This window comes from Aptenodytes patagonicus, chromosome 1, assembly GCF_965638725.1.
Source record: "Aptenodytes patagonicus chromosome 1, bAptPat1.pri.cur, whole genome shotgun sequence".
In the NCBI taxonomy this organism is placed as follows: domain Eukaryota; kingdom Metazoa; phylum Chordata; class Aves; order Sphenisciformes; family Spheniscidae; genus Aptenodytes; species Aptenodytes patagonicus.
The window spans coordinates 215,895,851-215,911,562 of NC_134949.1; the positions used below are offsets into that span (position 1 = coordinate 215,895,851).

The window sequence follows — 15,712 nt, forward strand, 5'->3', positions numbered from 1 at the left end:
TGTCTTAAGAAAAACTAGGCCTAACAATCCCTGCTGTCCCTCTACGTGCATCCCTGCTCTTGCACTGCAGAGTCAAATCTTCTCTCAGTTAAGCTTAGGAAGGCTCCCTCGTCTCATTAACATCACTGTGCTCCCACAAGGGCTCTGCTCTGCCCATTTTAAAAATGGTTATCTAGCCAAAACCTGCAGAGCAATGAGGTTGTATGTACCTTGCAGCACACAGCCTGCACCAGGGGACAACCCAAGCCCTGTTTTCCTGCAGAAGCGATCGGCCCCCATGGCAAGCCACCCAGCAGTGCAGCCGGCAGCTGCTGGCCCTGGATGCAAACAACAGACAAACACCGTCAGATGTTCCCACCACAGTGGGAACCAAAGCTCAGTGTTAATAGCTGTCACACCGCTCCTTCCCCGGAAACTTGTTAAGCATGGAAGTTGATGAACAACCAGTAGAAGGATATTAATTAATACTGGCCTCCAAACAGCATCTGCAGCTCCTAGTGCCTGGTTCAGTGGAAGGGTAGGTGACTAGGCATGGATTTAGGAGGTTAAGATGAGGCACCCAGCCTCTGCTACAAGCTCTGACTCAGCTGTTCAGACATACTTCTTGCAGCCAGTCTGCAGGGCATTTACAAGGAAACACCACATACCATTAAGCTATCATGGAGGAACTGTGGGAAGAAGGGCCCTGCATCAATTCCCGAGAGACCAGTCAGCAAATTAACATGGGTTGCATCATAAAAGTATGACTACTTAAGCTATTAGTCATGGCTGGCAAACTAGGAGACTTACAGCTATCAGCAGGTGACTGCGGCATAAAATTCAACATAAAGAAATCGGGTAACAAGAACTCATTCCCTCAAGAGAAAGAGGCAGCAACTTATCCAGGTTTGCAGGTGGAGTTTCCACCCACGCAAGCTGCCTGCATTGTGAGATGTCCCAGCAGCTTCAACTGGCCTCTGCAGAAGGTCTGGCTGAAGCGAAGCAGAGCACTAACTGAGCAAGGAAGAGCTCAGGCTAGAAACCAACAAGTCTGGCTTTAATATTCATGAAACACAAGACCGTTGGATCAAGGTTATGAGTGGAGCTAACCAGAGAAGGCAGTAGTAAATCCTTATGGTGTCCTGGTTTTGGCAGGGATAGAGTTAATTTCCTTCCTAGTAGCTGGTACAGTGCTGTGTTTTGGATTTAGGATGAGAACAATGTTGATAACACACTGATGTTTCAGTTGTTGCCAAGTAGCGCTTACACTAGTCAAGGACTTTTCAGCTCCCCATGCTCTACCGACTGAGAAGGCTGGAGGTGCACAAGAAGCTGGGAGGGGGCACAGCCAGGACAGCTGACCCCAACTGGCCAAAGGGACATTCCATACCATGGGACGTCATGCTCAGTACATAAACTGGGGAAAGCTGGCCGGGGGGGCCGCTGCTCGGGGCCTGGCTGAGCATTGGTCGGCGGGTGGTGAGCAATTGCATTGTGCATCACTTGCTTTGTATATTCTTCTTATTATTATTGTTGTTATTATTATTACTATTTTATTTCAATTATTAAACTGTTTTTATCTCAACCCATGAGTTTTCTCACTTTTACTCTTCCGATTCTCTCCCCCATCCCACCGGGGTGGGGGGAGAGTGAGCGAGCGGCTGTGTGGTGCTCAGTTGCCAGCTGAGGTTAAACCATGACATATGGTTAGTGATTTGAGTCAGCACATGAATCAGAGACAGCCCTGAATAGTCCTTCAGAGGAGATACCACCAGCTGACTGGATAATAAAAGCTGAGGTACAGGATACACCAGCAACACCCAGAAATACAGGTGCTGCAGGTCCCAGACTTGAGCTCCCTCTAACACCAGGTTCCCCTCCGCTCCCAGGTGCCAGGGGGGTTATTTGCTGGGGCAAGTAATAAAAGAGCTGGGGAAGGCAGCACACAACACCCCAAATCTGCAGAGCTCCAATAGCATTTCTTACTTTGGCATCAGCACTGCCCAAGCAGGGCGACGCTGCCTCTTGAGTTGAGTCAGCTCCAAGCATTGGCATGGCATTTATGCAAGAGTTTGTAACTCCTGCCAAAGCTCCACTAACCGCTTTGAGCCAGCTGAAGTATCTTAGTACCTACTGCACTTTTTACCTATAAAATAAGTCTCTTACTGTGCATTCAGTATGATGATGCTTTTCCCAGAGCAGTGAAAGCCAGCTCATGGTTTGCAAGGGAACAGCCTGTGGAAGCTCAGAAGAGCACACTGAAGACAGGGTTAAACCTGTTGGTACCAGTGATGAATTTCATCTCTCCCAAAATGCCTATCTGCCCTGAATTCCTCTCCATGCAAAACTGGCCAAGTGTAACGCAATAAAAATACAAAATGTTTTTATTATCCTGTTTTCCTAAAGTAAGCTTTTGATACACGCATTAGGGCAGTTGTTGTGTCTTGTATCCTGATTTTAAAATAGTTCCTAGCTAAAGCCAGGTGAGGCACTCAGCTCCAGGGCAACACAGCAACATTAACATTACTCTTGTGTCAGATAACTGGCGATATTTGTTATTATAGCATGACAGACCCTTTATTTAAAAGAAGAAAATACCTTCTCTAGTACTACCCTTTTTGGAAGTAAGGGAAAGAAAACATTCTCTCTAAAAATAGAGAGTTAAGTCAAAGCCAAGGACTACAGCAGAGAAGAGGAGCAAGAAAAGTGAGGCAAAGGCAGGCTTCTACATGGGGACAATTTTTCCAGGAGGAGATCTGTACATACTTTATGCAGCCACAGGGGAATGTTTTCTAAGTTGTTCTGGGATGCTTGCTTCTGCTGCACAGCTGCCCAGCAGTAGGAGTCCACGTAAGCAGCTTGTCGCCAGGAGAAGGAGCTGGGTGCAAAACAGCTTATCTGAGCACCTGGGAAAACAAAGCAAAAGTTATCATGTCCTCGGAAGATTAAAAAAAAAGAAATCAAGTTTAGGAAGAAAAGCTCACAGTTGGGATTTCGCAGTATCCAAAGCAATCAAATGACAGACAGCAGCTCTGCAGGGAGGAGAGTCACTAAATTTCCCCTGCACTCAAAGAGTTAAACTCCCACAGGGCCTCTCTGATGTCTCCTAAGGGTTGAGACAGTCTATTAGAAGCACCTGTCTTTTAGGCCTATTTTCTTAAGTTTTAGGGGGTACATGACCTCCAAGACCTATCTCTCTTGCTTGCACTTGACTCAGGTAGGCCAAAGGGGAACCAGTAGATACAAACTGTGATCAGATAAGGCTGGTTTCCTGAGGAAACAGCTACCATCACGTACCGTCATGCCGCTGTGTTTCCCAAATGCACAACCTACCACTTACATGTTTATTGAAACAAGATCTCAAACACCATTCCCGCAGCCCAGCAGTCCTTGCAGTGATGCAAGGGCAAGTTTGGGCCAGGGTGCTGCCACTTCTTCTGCCTCTGAGACTGCGCATGAGTTTTGAGGGGTTCAAGTTACACATGTGAAAACAAGGATTTCCTCATGTAACTTCTGGCAGAGTAATTGTGGCCTCCAGACACCTCCAAAGGGTGCCAGACCCCTCCTCACCAGCGCAGTGACGTGCTGTGCCCAGGATCAGGCGTACCACCATCATTCCCACTCGCTCCCAGCACCACTCCAGCTGCTCGGGAGCTTCAAATTAAGATCAGGGCACTAACTGACAGCAAGAGCAGCTATTTAGCCAGCCTCAGCCTTAGGGTCAAATTCTGCTCTGACCAGCTACAGGCACCAGTTACTGCAGCATACCTCAACAACGAAGAGTGGTTATCGTATGTGGAGTATCAGTGGCTCCTTGGATAAGAGCTAGTAAAACAGGATGAGGGGTTTTGATTTTCTTTCTGAAGCTTTGGTAGTGAAAGCAAAAAACCCCATGTTTCCAGCAGGCTTTCCTAAATGTTGAAACAGGATAGCTGTTTCACCAAACGATTACACAAAGTGGAGATGGCTTTTCCATGAACACCCCTCTTCCAAGAGCAACCTCCAATGCTTCCTCCAACACACCACCAATATAAAAAAAGCAAGAGGGGGGAAATATTGCTACTTTTTTTTTCGTAACATTAAGAAAATTCATCAAAATTAGTGCTAATGGCATCGCTGTGGGCTTTATAGGAAAAAAGTATTTTGTATAAGATTGTATAAATCGTGCCTTTTTGCTGGTTTAGCTTTTAGAGAATAAGAACTTCTTTTGTAACAGGAGCCAACCGCATTTGCCTTGTAACTTATATAGCCTTTTCACAACGTAGCATAGTCAAGGAGCATTATGAATAAAAGCCTTTCCTTATGAGTCACTATTATAATTGTTTCTAAGGCTGTAGTATCATAAGGACATGGTTTGACCTGTCACAAGCCTCCCTTATGGAAAACAAATTACTGTTTATCAGACCAGAGCTTATGTGATTTAGCAAAGTTGGCAGCAGACAAGCACTTGCACTCTCCCAAAGCTTCGGGAGTTTCTGCTTTCCAGAGAACTTCCAATAGCTGTGGAAGCTCAAGAGAAAATACACTGCAGAAAAAAAAAGAAAAGAAAAGAAAAGAAAAGAAAAGAAAAGAAAAGAAAAGAAAAGAAAAGAAAAGAAAAGAAAAGAAAAGAAAAGAAAAGAAAAGAAAAGAAAAGAAAAGAAAAGAAAAGAAAAGAAAAGAAAAGAAAAGAAAAGAAAAGAAAAGAAAAGAAAAGAAAAGAAAAGAAAAGAAAAGAAAAGAAAAGAGAAAAGAAAAGAAAAGAAAAGAAAAGAAAAGAAAAGAAAAGAAAAGAAAAGAAAAGAAAAGAAAAGAAAAGAAAAGAAAAGAAAAGAAAAGAAAAGAAAAGAAAAGAAAAGAAAAGAAAAGAAAAGAAAAGAAAAGAAAAGAGCAGGCAATTGGAGTGCCTGTTCTCCACTGGATAGGGACCATTTATGCTCTGCTCTCATCACTTAACGAACCTCCTGCTGCTGACTGTGCCCAGTGTGAAGCAGCAAACAAGTGACCCTTTCAAAGGATGAGCAATAGGAGTGTTCAGAAAGATGCTTTGTCCTATTCATGTCTGTGTATCTGCAACAAGAAACACATTCCATGTGTTCATTCTCGTTAATGGGTGGGAAACCACTGAAAGTGATGGAGTGTTTAAATTGGTGAGGAAGAAGGCAGCCAGCCTCCTTCTCCAAAATTCATGATGAAAAAGGCAGCCAGCCTCCTTCTCCAAAATTCGTGATGAAAAAGGCAGCCAGCCTCCTTCTCCAAAATTCATGATGAAAAAGGCAGCCAGCCTCCTTCTCCAAAGAGTTATGTGCACAACTTCACACCAGAATAGCTACAGCAAAGCAGTGAACCTGGCTCTTCTGATCCCCGGGGTTTCAGCAGGGATGTTGGAAAACTTGGCAACTTGACTTGGGAGCCAAGCAGATAGAGCTTGACATCAAGCAGAAGCTGGGGATGCTCCAGTTATTGCACTGTTTTTTAATTAACTTATTGCAGTCTTGGTTGTAAACACTTGTTAACGTAAATTACAACTTTGCACTAACCATGGTAATGTTAAGGCTTAAACGGAGAGGTTGTTTTTGTGCATAATCTACACAGAACACAGATTATTAAATGCATCTAAAAATGGTCACAGTTTTCCATCTTTTTTTCCTTCCTTCTCCCCTCCAAAGGATTAATAGCAATAAATCTACACAGATAATTTACTTCGTGTTGGACTATTCTGGAGGAAGTGAAAATGAAAATCTGTAGGTTTTATTAGAGGAGAAATTAGGCAAAAGGCCAAATGCCTTCCACAGACCAACTGTGCACACATGCATGCACAGGTCTAGTTTATGAAAGGCTAATAGTCCTCTGCTATCAAAGGAACAGCCTTCTGGCTTGGTGACATGAAGCTATTTCCCGTCCTTTGCTCCCACAAGTAATAGAAGGGGAAAAAGAAAAGCAGCAGCCAAGCCCATAACAACAACAGGGAGATAAAACACACAGCAAGAAGGATGAGGAATAATAAATGACTGCATTCATTAAGCAGTTGCCACAACAACCTTTGGCCAAGTTATCATTACACTTGGCTATGCACTTTTCTTTTAATCATTCCCTGCTACTAAATCAACTTTGGACAGGGAGTGATGGGGATTTGACTTACATTTCTGCAAACAAATGAAGATTAAAAAAAGCCACTCACTATGGTTGCCCTAAAGAGAGACCACCCAAAAGAGCTGCAGAAACTTAAGGCAGCAACAGGTGTGCAGCCATGTATGATAAAAACTCACTTTTACAAATGCACTGAGATTATCAGATGAAGTTGGTCGCTGACAGCAGGAATCACTTGCAGGCATGCAACTGAGTGCAGAGTACAAGCCTGGGTCACCGCAGCCAGTGAGCAGCAAGGCCGACTGTCACCCCACCCAGCTGCAGCACATCTTCATGTCTGCTCTGCCAACAAGCCCCCAGCTACCTCCTCCATGTCTGTACCAGGAGAATCCTTTTCTTCTGCAACTGGCTCCTCTGCAGCTCCTGTACAGCACTGTAAAAACTGGCATGGGGCTGCCTACAGGTGGAGGTCCTGTGCCCTTTTCATCCACTTTGCCTAAGTCTTGCAAGCTCATTTGGGAAGGATCTGTCACCAGGTGTCTAAAAGAAGATGTCCCAATCCCAGTTGGGACTTTTTGAGTTGAGATGCAAGCAGTGGGCCTTCTCCGGCTCCTTTTGCCCAAATGGAGGTGGAAATTTTGGTATTGATGCTAAATGAGCAGGATACAAGTCACTTCTGCGATTCCCACCCTAATGCCCCTGTAGATGCTTTCCAAAAAAAAAACCCCCTACCTACAAAAAGAAACTCCCATAATCCCAAGGAAAATCTCAAATCTGAAGGAGAGAGGCCCTGTTCAGTATCCAGCTGCTTTGCTGGGATACAAGGCAGGACGAGCAGAGAGTTCAGACAGCCAGCTGAACATGAGCCAGCAGTGTGCCCAGGCAGCCAAGAAGGCCAATGGCTTTTCTGGATCAGAAATAGTGTGGCCAGCAGGAGTAGGGAAGTGATTGTGCCCCTGTACTCGGCACTGGTGAGGCCGCACCTCGAATACTGTGTTCAGGTTTGGGCCCCTCACTACAAGAAGGACATTGAGGTGCTGGAGCGTGTCCAGAGAAGGGCAACGAAGCTGGTGAAAGGTCTGGAGAACAAGTCTTATGAGGAGCGGCTGAGGGAACTGGGACTGTTTAGCCTGCAGAAAAGGAAGCTCAGGGGAGACCTCATCGCTCTCTACAACTCCCTGAAAGGAGGTTGTAGCGAGGTGGGTGTCGGTCTCTTCTCCCAAGTAACAAGCGATAGGACGAGAGGAAACGGCCTCAAGTTGCGCCAGGGGAGGTTTAGATTGGACATGAGGAAAAATTTCTTTAGTGAAGGAGTGGTTAAACATTGGAACAGGCTGCCCAGGGCAGTGGTTGAGTCCCCATCCCTGGAAGTATTTAAAAGACGAGTAGATGAGGCGCTTAGGGACATGGTTTAGTGGGCATGGTGGTGTTGGGTTGACGGTTGGACTCGATGATCTTAGAGGTCTTTTCCAACCTTAATGATTCTATGATTCTATGATTCAGCATCCTTTGGCTGCATCCCTTACCAGAGAGAGCATAAACCCAGCAAGCTGGACTGGTTTCCTCCCCAGTGGCTCAACATCCCTCTTCTGACTTAAACATCTAATTAAGAAACTACAACTTACAGAGAGTACTTCCAAGAATCAACGTTAATCATATGCTGAACTATTTTTCCTGAACCAGGATCATGTGGTTGTAGTTGACAGGATTAAACCTTCAGTAAGTAATTATTTGGTTTCTAATACATTGCAATCACTGGAAAAAGATTTGCATAAGCTTGGATGAAAACCTAGCCATTAATTACTACTATAATTTTCCACAAGGCAAAATGAACTAGCCACGATACCCAAACACCTGATTTTATCTAGCAAGAATTATCCATGTTAGCAGCCACTAAAGAAAAATCCACAAACAAGAAAGTCAAGGTACACATACACAATGTAGACTGCTAGGCACCCTCCAATGCACATCCTTCACCCCAACATTAAAAAAGATTTTAAAATATGAAAAAAGATATCTCAATGCATGCCAAAGAAGCAACTTTATGTGTGGGTATACACACATGCATTAAGAACAGACCAGAAGGAATGATTTTATTAGATTTATAGATGTTTCCCATGGACCAAAGTGGCAGGTTGGGTGAAACAGAATAAACACTATATTTAAGGAGTATGGAGAGACACAAATGGGTGCACTGGAGAAAAGAACCTGTTCCCTAAGGTTTACTTTGGTAATGGAGTAGTAGCAGAATGGAAAGTTCAGGTGATGCAATGTTGAAGTGGAATGGGTCAGAGAAGCCAGCAAGTGTCTTTCCTTCTCCACAGGGCTGCCAGTTATCCCTCAGAGAAGTCTCAAAATCATGCAGTGGGAAAAGAGCCGGGTGTTTATCAAGCATTGCCTTCAGAGCGATAGGTTTCTTGATTCATGGGAAAAACTTATGAATGAAATTCCCACCAGTGAGATTTAGGGAAAACAAAAAAAAAGTTTTCCTTCACCTGAAGGAGAAACATCTCAAAACAGTGGCAATGACCATGCGGCTCCACTGCCAACATTGGTGGTACCCCAAATCTCAGGCAACACCAGAGGGCCATGATGCTTTTTAAATTAATTCTGGCACCAAAAGCAGCTTACCATCATTTCCGTAGGAAATGTAAACCTGGCTCTGTAGAAGTTAAACAGAAAAAAATCTCCTCACCAACAGCTGAAGATGTTCACCCAAAGACAATTTAGACTTGACATTAAAGTAAATGTTTTTACAAGTTTGTCCGGCTCCCCAGGCAGGCCTGTTCCTGATGCTGGTAACTTCTGCTATTTACTGAGCACTCTTTACATGCCAAAGAGCAGCACAGCATATGCTGCTGTTCTCTGGGGTCTGCACCTCTAACAAAAGATGCTTTGAAGTTCACAGTTTGCCTGGCTGCTCCAGACGGATGCTACTTGCACACTTGTTGACTCAGTCCTGTCATTAACCTGGGTTTCAGAGCACCCTGCTGAACTAAATGCAAGACGTGCAAACGTCAACTATTCGCATACAGCCTGCTTCAGCAGCACTAGGAGATGTTTTTCAAGCTCTCAGTCAGCAGCTGCCATAGTAATAGTCTTTGGCCTAATTACACCCAACTTAACTTTAGCCCCTAGCCCTTACGGAAGTCACAAGATAGGATCATTTCCCAAAAGCCTCCCCAGCAATTTGTGAACGTGAAGGGAGAGGGACACCAGCAGGGAGGGCCAGCGACAGGGTAGCAGGAGAGGAAAGGAGCCTAATCCAAGAGTTAAAACAATTTCTTGGTATATTTGTTATGATTTAGTATCACAGTTGGATTTTTTTCCATTTCTATACATTTGATTCTCATGACTGAGAAACATGATTAACCTGTATAGAGAGATACAGGCCCAGCTGGACGTACAATAAGGGATGCTGCAGGTGGGTACTGCTGCCCCCATAGCACCCACAGAAGCTGCTGGGATGTGGCACGCAGAGTTCCCCACTAACACCTTTCATCCTGTGTTTTCTGCTGGCCAAAGCACCTCAAATCCCACAGGCAGCCAACTGAGGGAGTGGGAACTAAAACAAATTAGGGAAAAACCCCTCTCGGAAATTAGCTGGAAATTGAGCAGGGTAAGCAAGGATTGTCACCACTGGGAAAGCCCAAAGTGGTCAATGGGGACATTAACCCCGTGGTGTGTAGAGCAAGACTCCACTTCCCCATCTTTGTGCACCCTCCAGCAAGGAGGTAAGATGCATCAGAGAGCATCGGGGGAAATAAGACTTTTTTAGTGCAGCAATCTTCATTTTGACAGATTCATGCAGATGCTGTGGGTTGGTCCATGGCCAGGCACTTCTGAACCCACCATCCTGCCACAACTGACAAGCCAGTAGCACTACCCAGACCTTCACGCTGATTATACCCAAGTTTCTTAGGTGTCTTTACTTAGCACGTGATGGTTTCTGGGTCCTGGGAAGGTTTCCAAAGTGATTTGTTATATTAGAAAATAAACAGAGATGCTAAAACAAGAGGATTAATTCATTCATCTTTATCAGGGAGTGTACTGATAGGACAAGGGGCAACGGTTTTAAATTGAAAAAGGATAGATTTAGATCAGATATTAGGAAGAAATTCTTTACTGTGAGGGTGGTGAGGCACTGGAACAGGTTGCCCAGAGAAGTTGTGGATGCCCCCTCCCTGGAAGTGTTCAAGGCCAGGTTGGACAGGGCTCTGAGCAACCTGATCTAGTGGAAGGTGTCCCTGCCCATGGCAGGGGGGGGGGAACTAGATATCTTTAAGTTCCCTTCCAATCCAAACCATTCCATCATTCTATGATTCTATACTAGCAATGTCTGAGCCATACACAACCAATGCCCAAACTGAACCCATGGTAAGGACTGCTGGTGGCCACCACAAGATTCCCTTCTTCACCCCTCTCCAGCTCTCTCCCTCCCTCCTCGTCTCCCTTCCCAGCCATCACCTCCCACGCGAAGCCGCAGTGAACACAGCCGGCACAGGCTGCGCGCTGCACAGCGGTGCCCAAAAGCCTATGGTATAGAGAAGGTCAAATGACATCCTTTGGTGACAAGCAGCTGCTGGGCTTAAGCACATATGAGCAATTCCCAATTCCCTTCCTACGGGAAAAGATGCAAATATTTGATGTCGACTGGACAGCTCTCACATCTGCTTTTCTTTCAGCTGCAACACAAGCCAGCCACTGATATTTTTCCCAGAACTGCGTTGGAAACAAGCCTCCACCAAAATTAAGCAGCTTGTTTCGATTTCCTCTCTGCTCAACTGTCTGTATCTGCTTAGGGCTGCAGTATCCTGCAACAAGCGGTGCCTTGGTAATAAATATCTATGTTTTCAGCTAAGTTGTTTACAATAAGAAAGCATACCTCATAATATAGACACACAGAGTTTAAAAGATGGAATCTCAATCCTGGCTCAAAGCTATTCTTACTAAAAACATGGTCATGGAAAAATGACAGAGATAAACTTCTACGGATTCTGTGTCTCATACACTGCTGAGGGTGCCCCTATCTTTTTTTTTTTTTCTTTTCTAAAAGGGATGGGTGATTTAGCCATATTTATATGGTTTCTGTTACTGTACTACCTGGCCACCTGTAGTATATTTACCCTAAGAACTGATAAATAATATTGGGAAATAATATAAGGCCATAACATAAGTAATATAAGCATATACAACACTGTTCAAATCCTCACAATCCTATTGTTATTTCCATTTTCAACTTCGCAGTATAAAATTATATAAAATTATATAATATGTATAAAACAAGGTCTAGCTGTAAAGAGATAACAGGTGCAGGATTTCAAGCAGCAAAGCTTCCCAGGGCTGGCAGGGAACAGCTCAATTATAACTAAGCACTACCAGAACCAGCCTAAAATCATCACAAACCTGCAGCTGATCATGGGTTTCTAAAATATAACCAAGAATAAACTTAGATTAGTTCTCCTCCTGCCCCTGAAGGATGCCGAAGTGCGGTGCAGGCACTAACCCCAGGAGTTTCGGCAATGCTCGCTGGCTGAGCATGGCAGCTGTGTTTTCCATGCCTCCAGCAGAGAAATCTTCTGCGATACCCAACTGGAATCTCATTTATTTCCTGAAACTTCTATCAAAACTAAAAGTTACTTGGTGGCTTCAGAAAACCTCCGCGGCCTTAGTAAACATCTTCATCATTTTGCACAATTAACAGCAACCGCATGTAGGAGGAAAACTGCAATCATCTGACACCACACTGCAAAGAAACAGGAAAGCAGAGTGGGAAGGGAAGGTGACAGCTCGAGGTGCCAAGAGAATTTTAGGTGGGAAGAATGCAATTATTCCAACAGAAATAGGATCTGAGCATTCATTTTTGGAAAGGGTGTTCAATTTTTGTACCCAGAGGCAGAGATATTTCCATGCTGTGACTCACATACCACTTTCACAACCACTTCTGATTCTGAATTGCTCTTCTTCAGACCTAAAATGGAGCCTTACCGTTTTCTCTCAGTTTAGCACTCCTGAGCTTTTTCAAAGCACAGTTGTAACAGGAAGCGTTTGAAACCAATACTTGCTTTCTATTTTATTGCTGGTTGAACACTAGTGCTCACAGAACCAGGCATATCCAGCCCCCAGGACCTTCTCCATCCCCCAAAAAGCCTTAATGGAAGCAGCTTCGGGATCTCCCATAAGCAGCCAGCCTGCTAAGCCGCAAGGACTGTGCGGGAAACAGGCAATAGCTGTAATAGCAGCGCAGCTGATACAGTATCACTTTCTGTATGGAAACCATGTGGTGTAGTTTCACTCATGCCAGGGGCCTGGCTTATTTTTCATATTTATTTTCATATTTATTTTTCAAATAGAAGAGCTCTGTTTTAAATCCCACTTTTCCTTCTTGCAGATTCTCAGGATTACAAGCAAAATAAAGCACATGGCATATGCCTGACATGCAAGATGTGTTGCACATTTTAATTCTTGCTTTATGAATGTACTGCGGTCACAGATTCAATTTGAATTAGTTTAAAACTGAAAGGTCTTATATATACCATGCACTGAGGCCCAAATATTTGATTAGCAAAGATGAGAACTTAAGTCATCCGAAAAGAAAGGCACACTTTACCAAACTCTGCAATTCAACTGCGTGTTGGAGCTATATGTAAGGAACAAAAATGAAATAAATACTTCTGCAGAGCTCATAAAAGAGACCTTGATACGCAGGCACTGTTTCAGACAGAGGTGGATCCAGCGCTTTTAGAGGAGAAGCAGAAGGAAGAACTGAGGGGTCCATATACGAGATAGTACGTGCACCTGAAATGCAAGCCCTCTTTTTCATTGCTTTAAGAAGAAGAAATGTGCACATATCAGTAGCAGATCTAAAACTAAAAGCAGCAGGTTAGATTACAGAAATATTTCTGTATCCATCCAGTCTCTGATTGACCAGAGCTGCCACAGGGCTTGGATCTCATCTTGGTGTTCCCAGACTGGTTGTCCTCGACTCCTCTGCACAGTTATTGCAGGCCACAGTGCTTTGGGTCAAAACCACATCTACTGCAATAGGTGTGTAGCTAGATGTAAATACAGTGGTCTGGGGCACCTTATCTCTTAAGCAGTCTGGTATCCAACTAATGCTATTCATCATGTTTTTGCACAGATTCACCACTAATTCACAGTCTCATTCCAGCTTCCACTCTCTTGAAATTCACTTGACTCAAACCTATACATGATGTATCTCAGGTATACAACACTGAATGCCAATAAACAGGTACATGCAGTAAATCAAACTATTTCTGAAAGGGTGGAAGTCTTACGATTCACCCCTGTCTCAAAATGGATAGTACTGCTTATTCACCTTTGAAATCTTCATTCACATAGTGCTATTTAAATGCAGAGCAATTCTTACAAGCAAATACATTTTATAAGTGAGCCTCAAGTTACAAATCCTTGTCATTTGGATTTATCAGCCTCCTCATCATTTCAGATTCTGAAAAGTGCTGGCTACTAGGCTGCTGCACATGCACTTCTGTAACTTGGGGATGGGGAAAAAAAAAAGATAGAAAAATGATTAGGAAGCTTGGCCCTTCTCCTGTAAAGCATAGCTTCATCTACTGAGTCACACCAGAAGTTGAACTGGAACAGCTGCAGAAGCGCAGCTGAGCAGGGAAAAGCTTTGGAGAGCATTTCCACTGCCTATCCCGCCTCACATCTGAGGAGCAGGTGACCGATATATATATACATATATATAATATATGTATATCAATATAAAACTGAGCCACCCGCGGTCCAAACGCAGAGGTCTGAGACCCCTTTTCCTTGGCACCTATCCCTGACAGCTGCCGAATGACAGCGAGATCTTATTGCAAAATACTCCAAGCACCAGGAACCACAGCACACGGGCAGTTTTCAAGGGACAGCTCACGCTCAAGGCTGAGCAGCACTGAGAAACAAAGAGCAGCGTGGCTCCATCGCTCTCCTTAAATCACACCCACAGAAGAAGATGCAGCAGCTGAGCTGACAGGGCTCTTGCTCAGGAGGTGTTAGAGAATGACAGCGGTTAGGGAATGCCCCAAGGAGGAGGGCATGGGCAAGAGCGGGAGAGGCCAGCCGAGATGCCCAGCATACCTGGGCAAGATTGCACGGAGGCACCGCCTGCTGCTAGGGATGCCCTGCAGGAGAGCTGCTCTCCCTGTTGCGCACTCCCCACGGCCCAAAGCTGCCTTTTCCCCTATCTCCGAGTGGAAACCCCTCCCGGCAGCTGGCAGCTGAGCCCCCACGGAGCGCTGCCCCCCCACCCCGGAGCTCCGCACCGCTCCGCCGCCCCCCGCCCCGCCGATCCCTTTGTCCGCCGCGGGAGGCGCCGGGGGCCGTGGGGGGCCTGTCGGGGAGGCCGGTTACCGATGGAGACCTCCTGGGCGAAGGCGAGGGAGATGAGGAGCAGCGGCAGCCCCACGGCGATGCAGGTGACGATCTTGTCCAGCGCCAGCTCCAGCCGCAGCCCCTTGTAGCGCGTCTCCGGCGGCTCCTTCAGCAAGAAGTCGGAGAAGACGTACTCGGTGGCGATGTGCGCGATGGCCATGGCGGGCTCGGTACGGCACGGCACGGCCCGGTACGGCACGGCACGGCACGGCACGGCACGGCACGGCACGCCTCGGCTCGGCTCGGCTCCGCCCGGCGCGGCTCGGCAGCGCCCCCGCAGCCCGGCCCGGCCCGGCCCCGCGCGGCTCCGCCCGGCGGGGCGGGGGGCTGTCCCCGGGTGTGGGCTGGGCCTCCCCCCCTCGGAGGGTGAGCGAGAGCAGGAGGTGGGGTCGTGCAGCCCCACCTGCCCGGGGCAGGGGGCTCCGGGCCGTGCCAGGCGCCTTGGGGTGTCCCCAGGGATGGAGGCTTCTTGTATTGCAGTTTGCGCCCATGGCCTCTGGTCCGCTCTCTGGGCACCGCTGAGAAGAGCCTGGCTCCGTCTGCACCGCACCCCCATCAGGTGTTTGCACACACGGATAAAATCCCCGAGTCATCTCTTCTCAAGGCTGAACAGCCCTAGCCCTCTCCCCCCCACCTCGTCTGGCAGATGCTCCAAGACCTTAACCTACCTAGCACCATGTGCTCTGGCACTTCAAAGTGTTTGGTCGCCACCGCCACATCTCAAGTCATTTTTCGTGGGAGTCAGTGGGGTGCCTTCACCTTTAATAACCCATAATTCATTTTCCCTTTATATTTTCCCAGTTGCTTTCTGAACCTCTGTAAGCTCAGAGCATCGTCCGCCCTCTCAGACCAGGAGTTACAGAGGTGACTGTCCACCCCGTAAAGAGCCACCTCCTGTGCTGTGCTTTGCACGTAGCACTACCCTAGCTGATACTGCTTCTGCCAAAAGGGACAAATTTTCCCCTTCTCCACTCAACTCTCCCTTCATTAAACCTCTATCCTATCTGCTTTCAATTGTCCTTTCTATTTTTCCAAGCCCCAATCCAAGGAAATCATTCCTCATATGGAAACTGTTCTACAACACTGATTGCCTTTCTTGTTCTTTCTGTGCCATTCTTGTGCTGCTGTGTCCTCTCCTGGACGGGGCCGGGGGACGTGACTCATGCTGCATTCGAGATGCAGGTGCCCCAGACATTTATGTAATGGTACTAAGTTGTTTTCTGGTTGGCTCTGTTACTGCTAACGTTGTCATTAAACAATT

The 15,712-nt window shown here is 46.1% G+C and overlaps 1 protein-coding gene across 1 annotated transcript in view; it reads right to left on the reverse strand.

Annotated features, from left to right (window-relative positions):
* The window catches only part of PANX1 (pannexin 1), a 31,352-nt gene extending 16,710 nt beyond the window's left edge, over nt 1–14,642 (reverse strand). Inside the window, exons 1-2 of the mRNA XM_076328294.1 lie at nt 14,431–14,642; nt 2,746–2,885 (exon numbers count right to left, since the gene is read on the reverse strand). Coding sequence (XP_076184409.1) covers nt 2,746–2,885; nt 14,431–14,611 — 321 coding nt within the window. The 5' untranslated portion in view covers nt 14,612–14,642. The remainder of the gene's footprint in view (nt 1–2,745; nt 2,886–14,430) is intronic.
* Between the last annotated feature and the right edge of the window lie 1,070 nt (nt 14,643–15,712).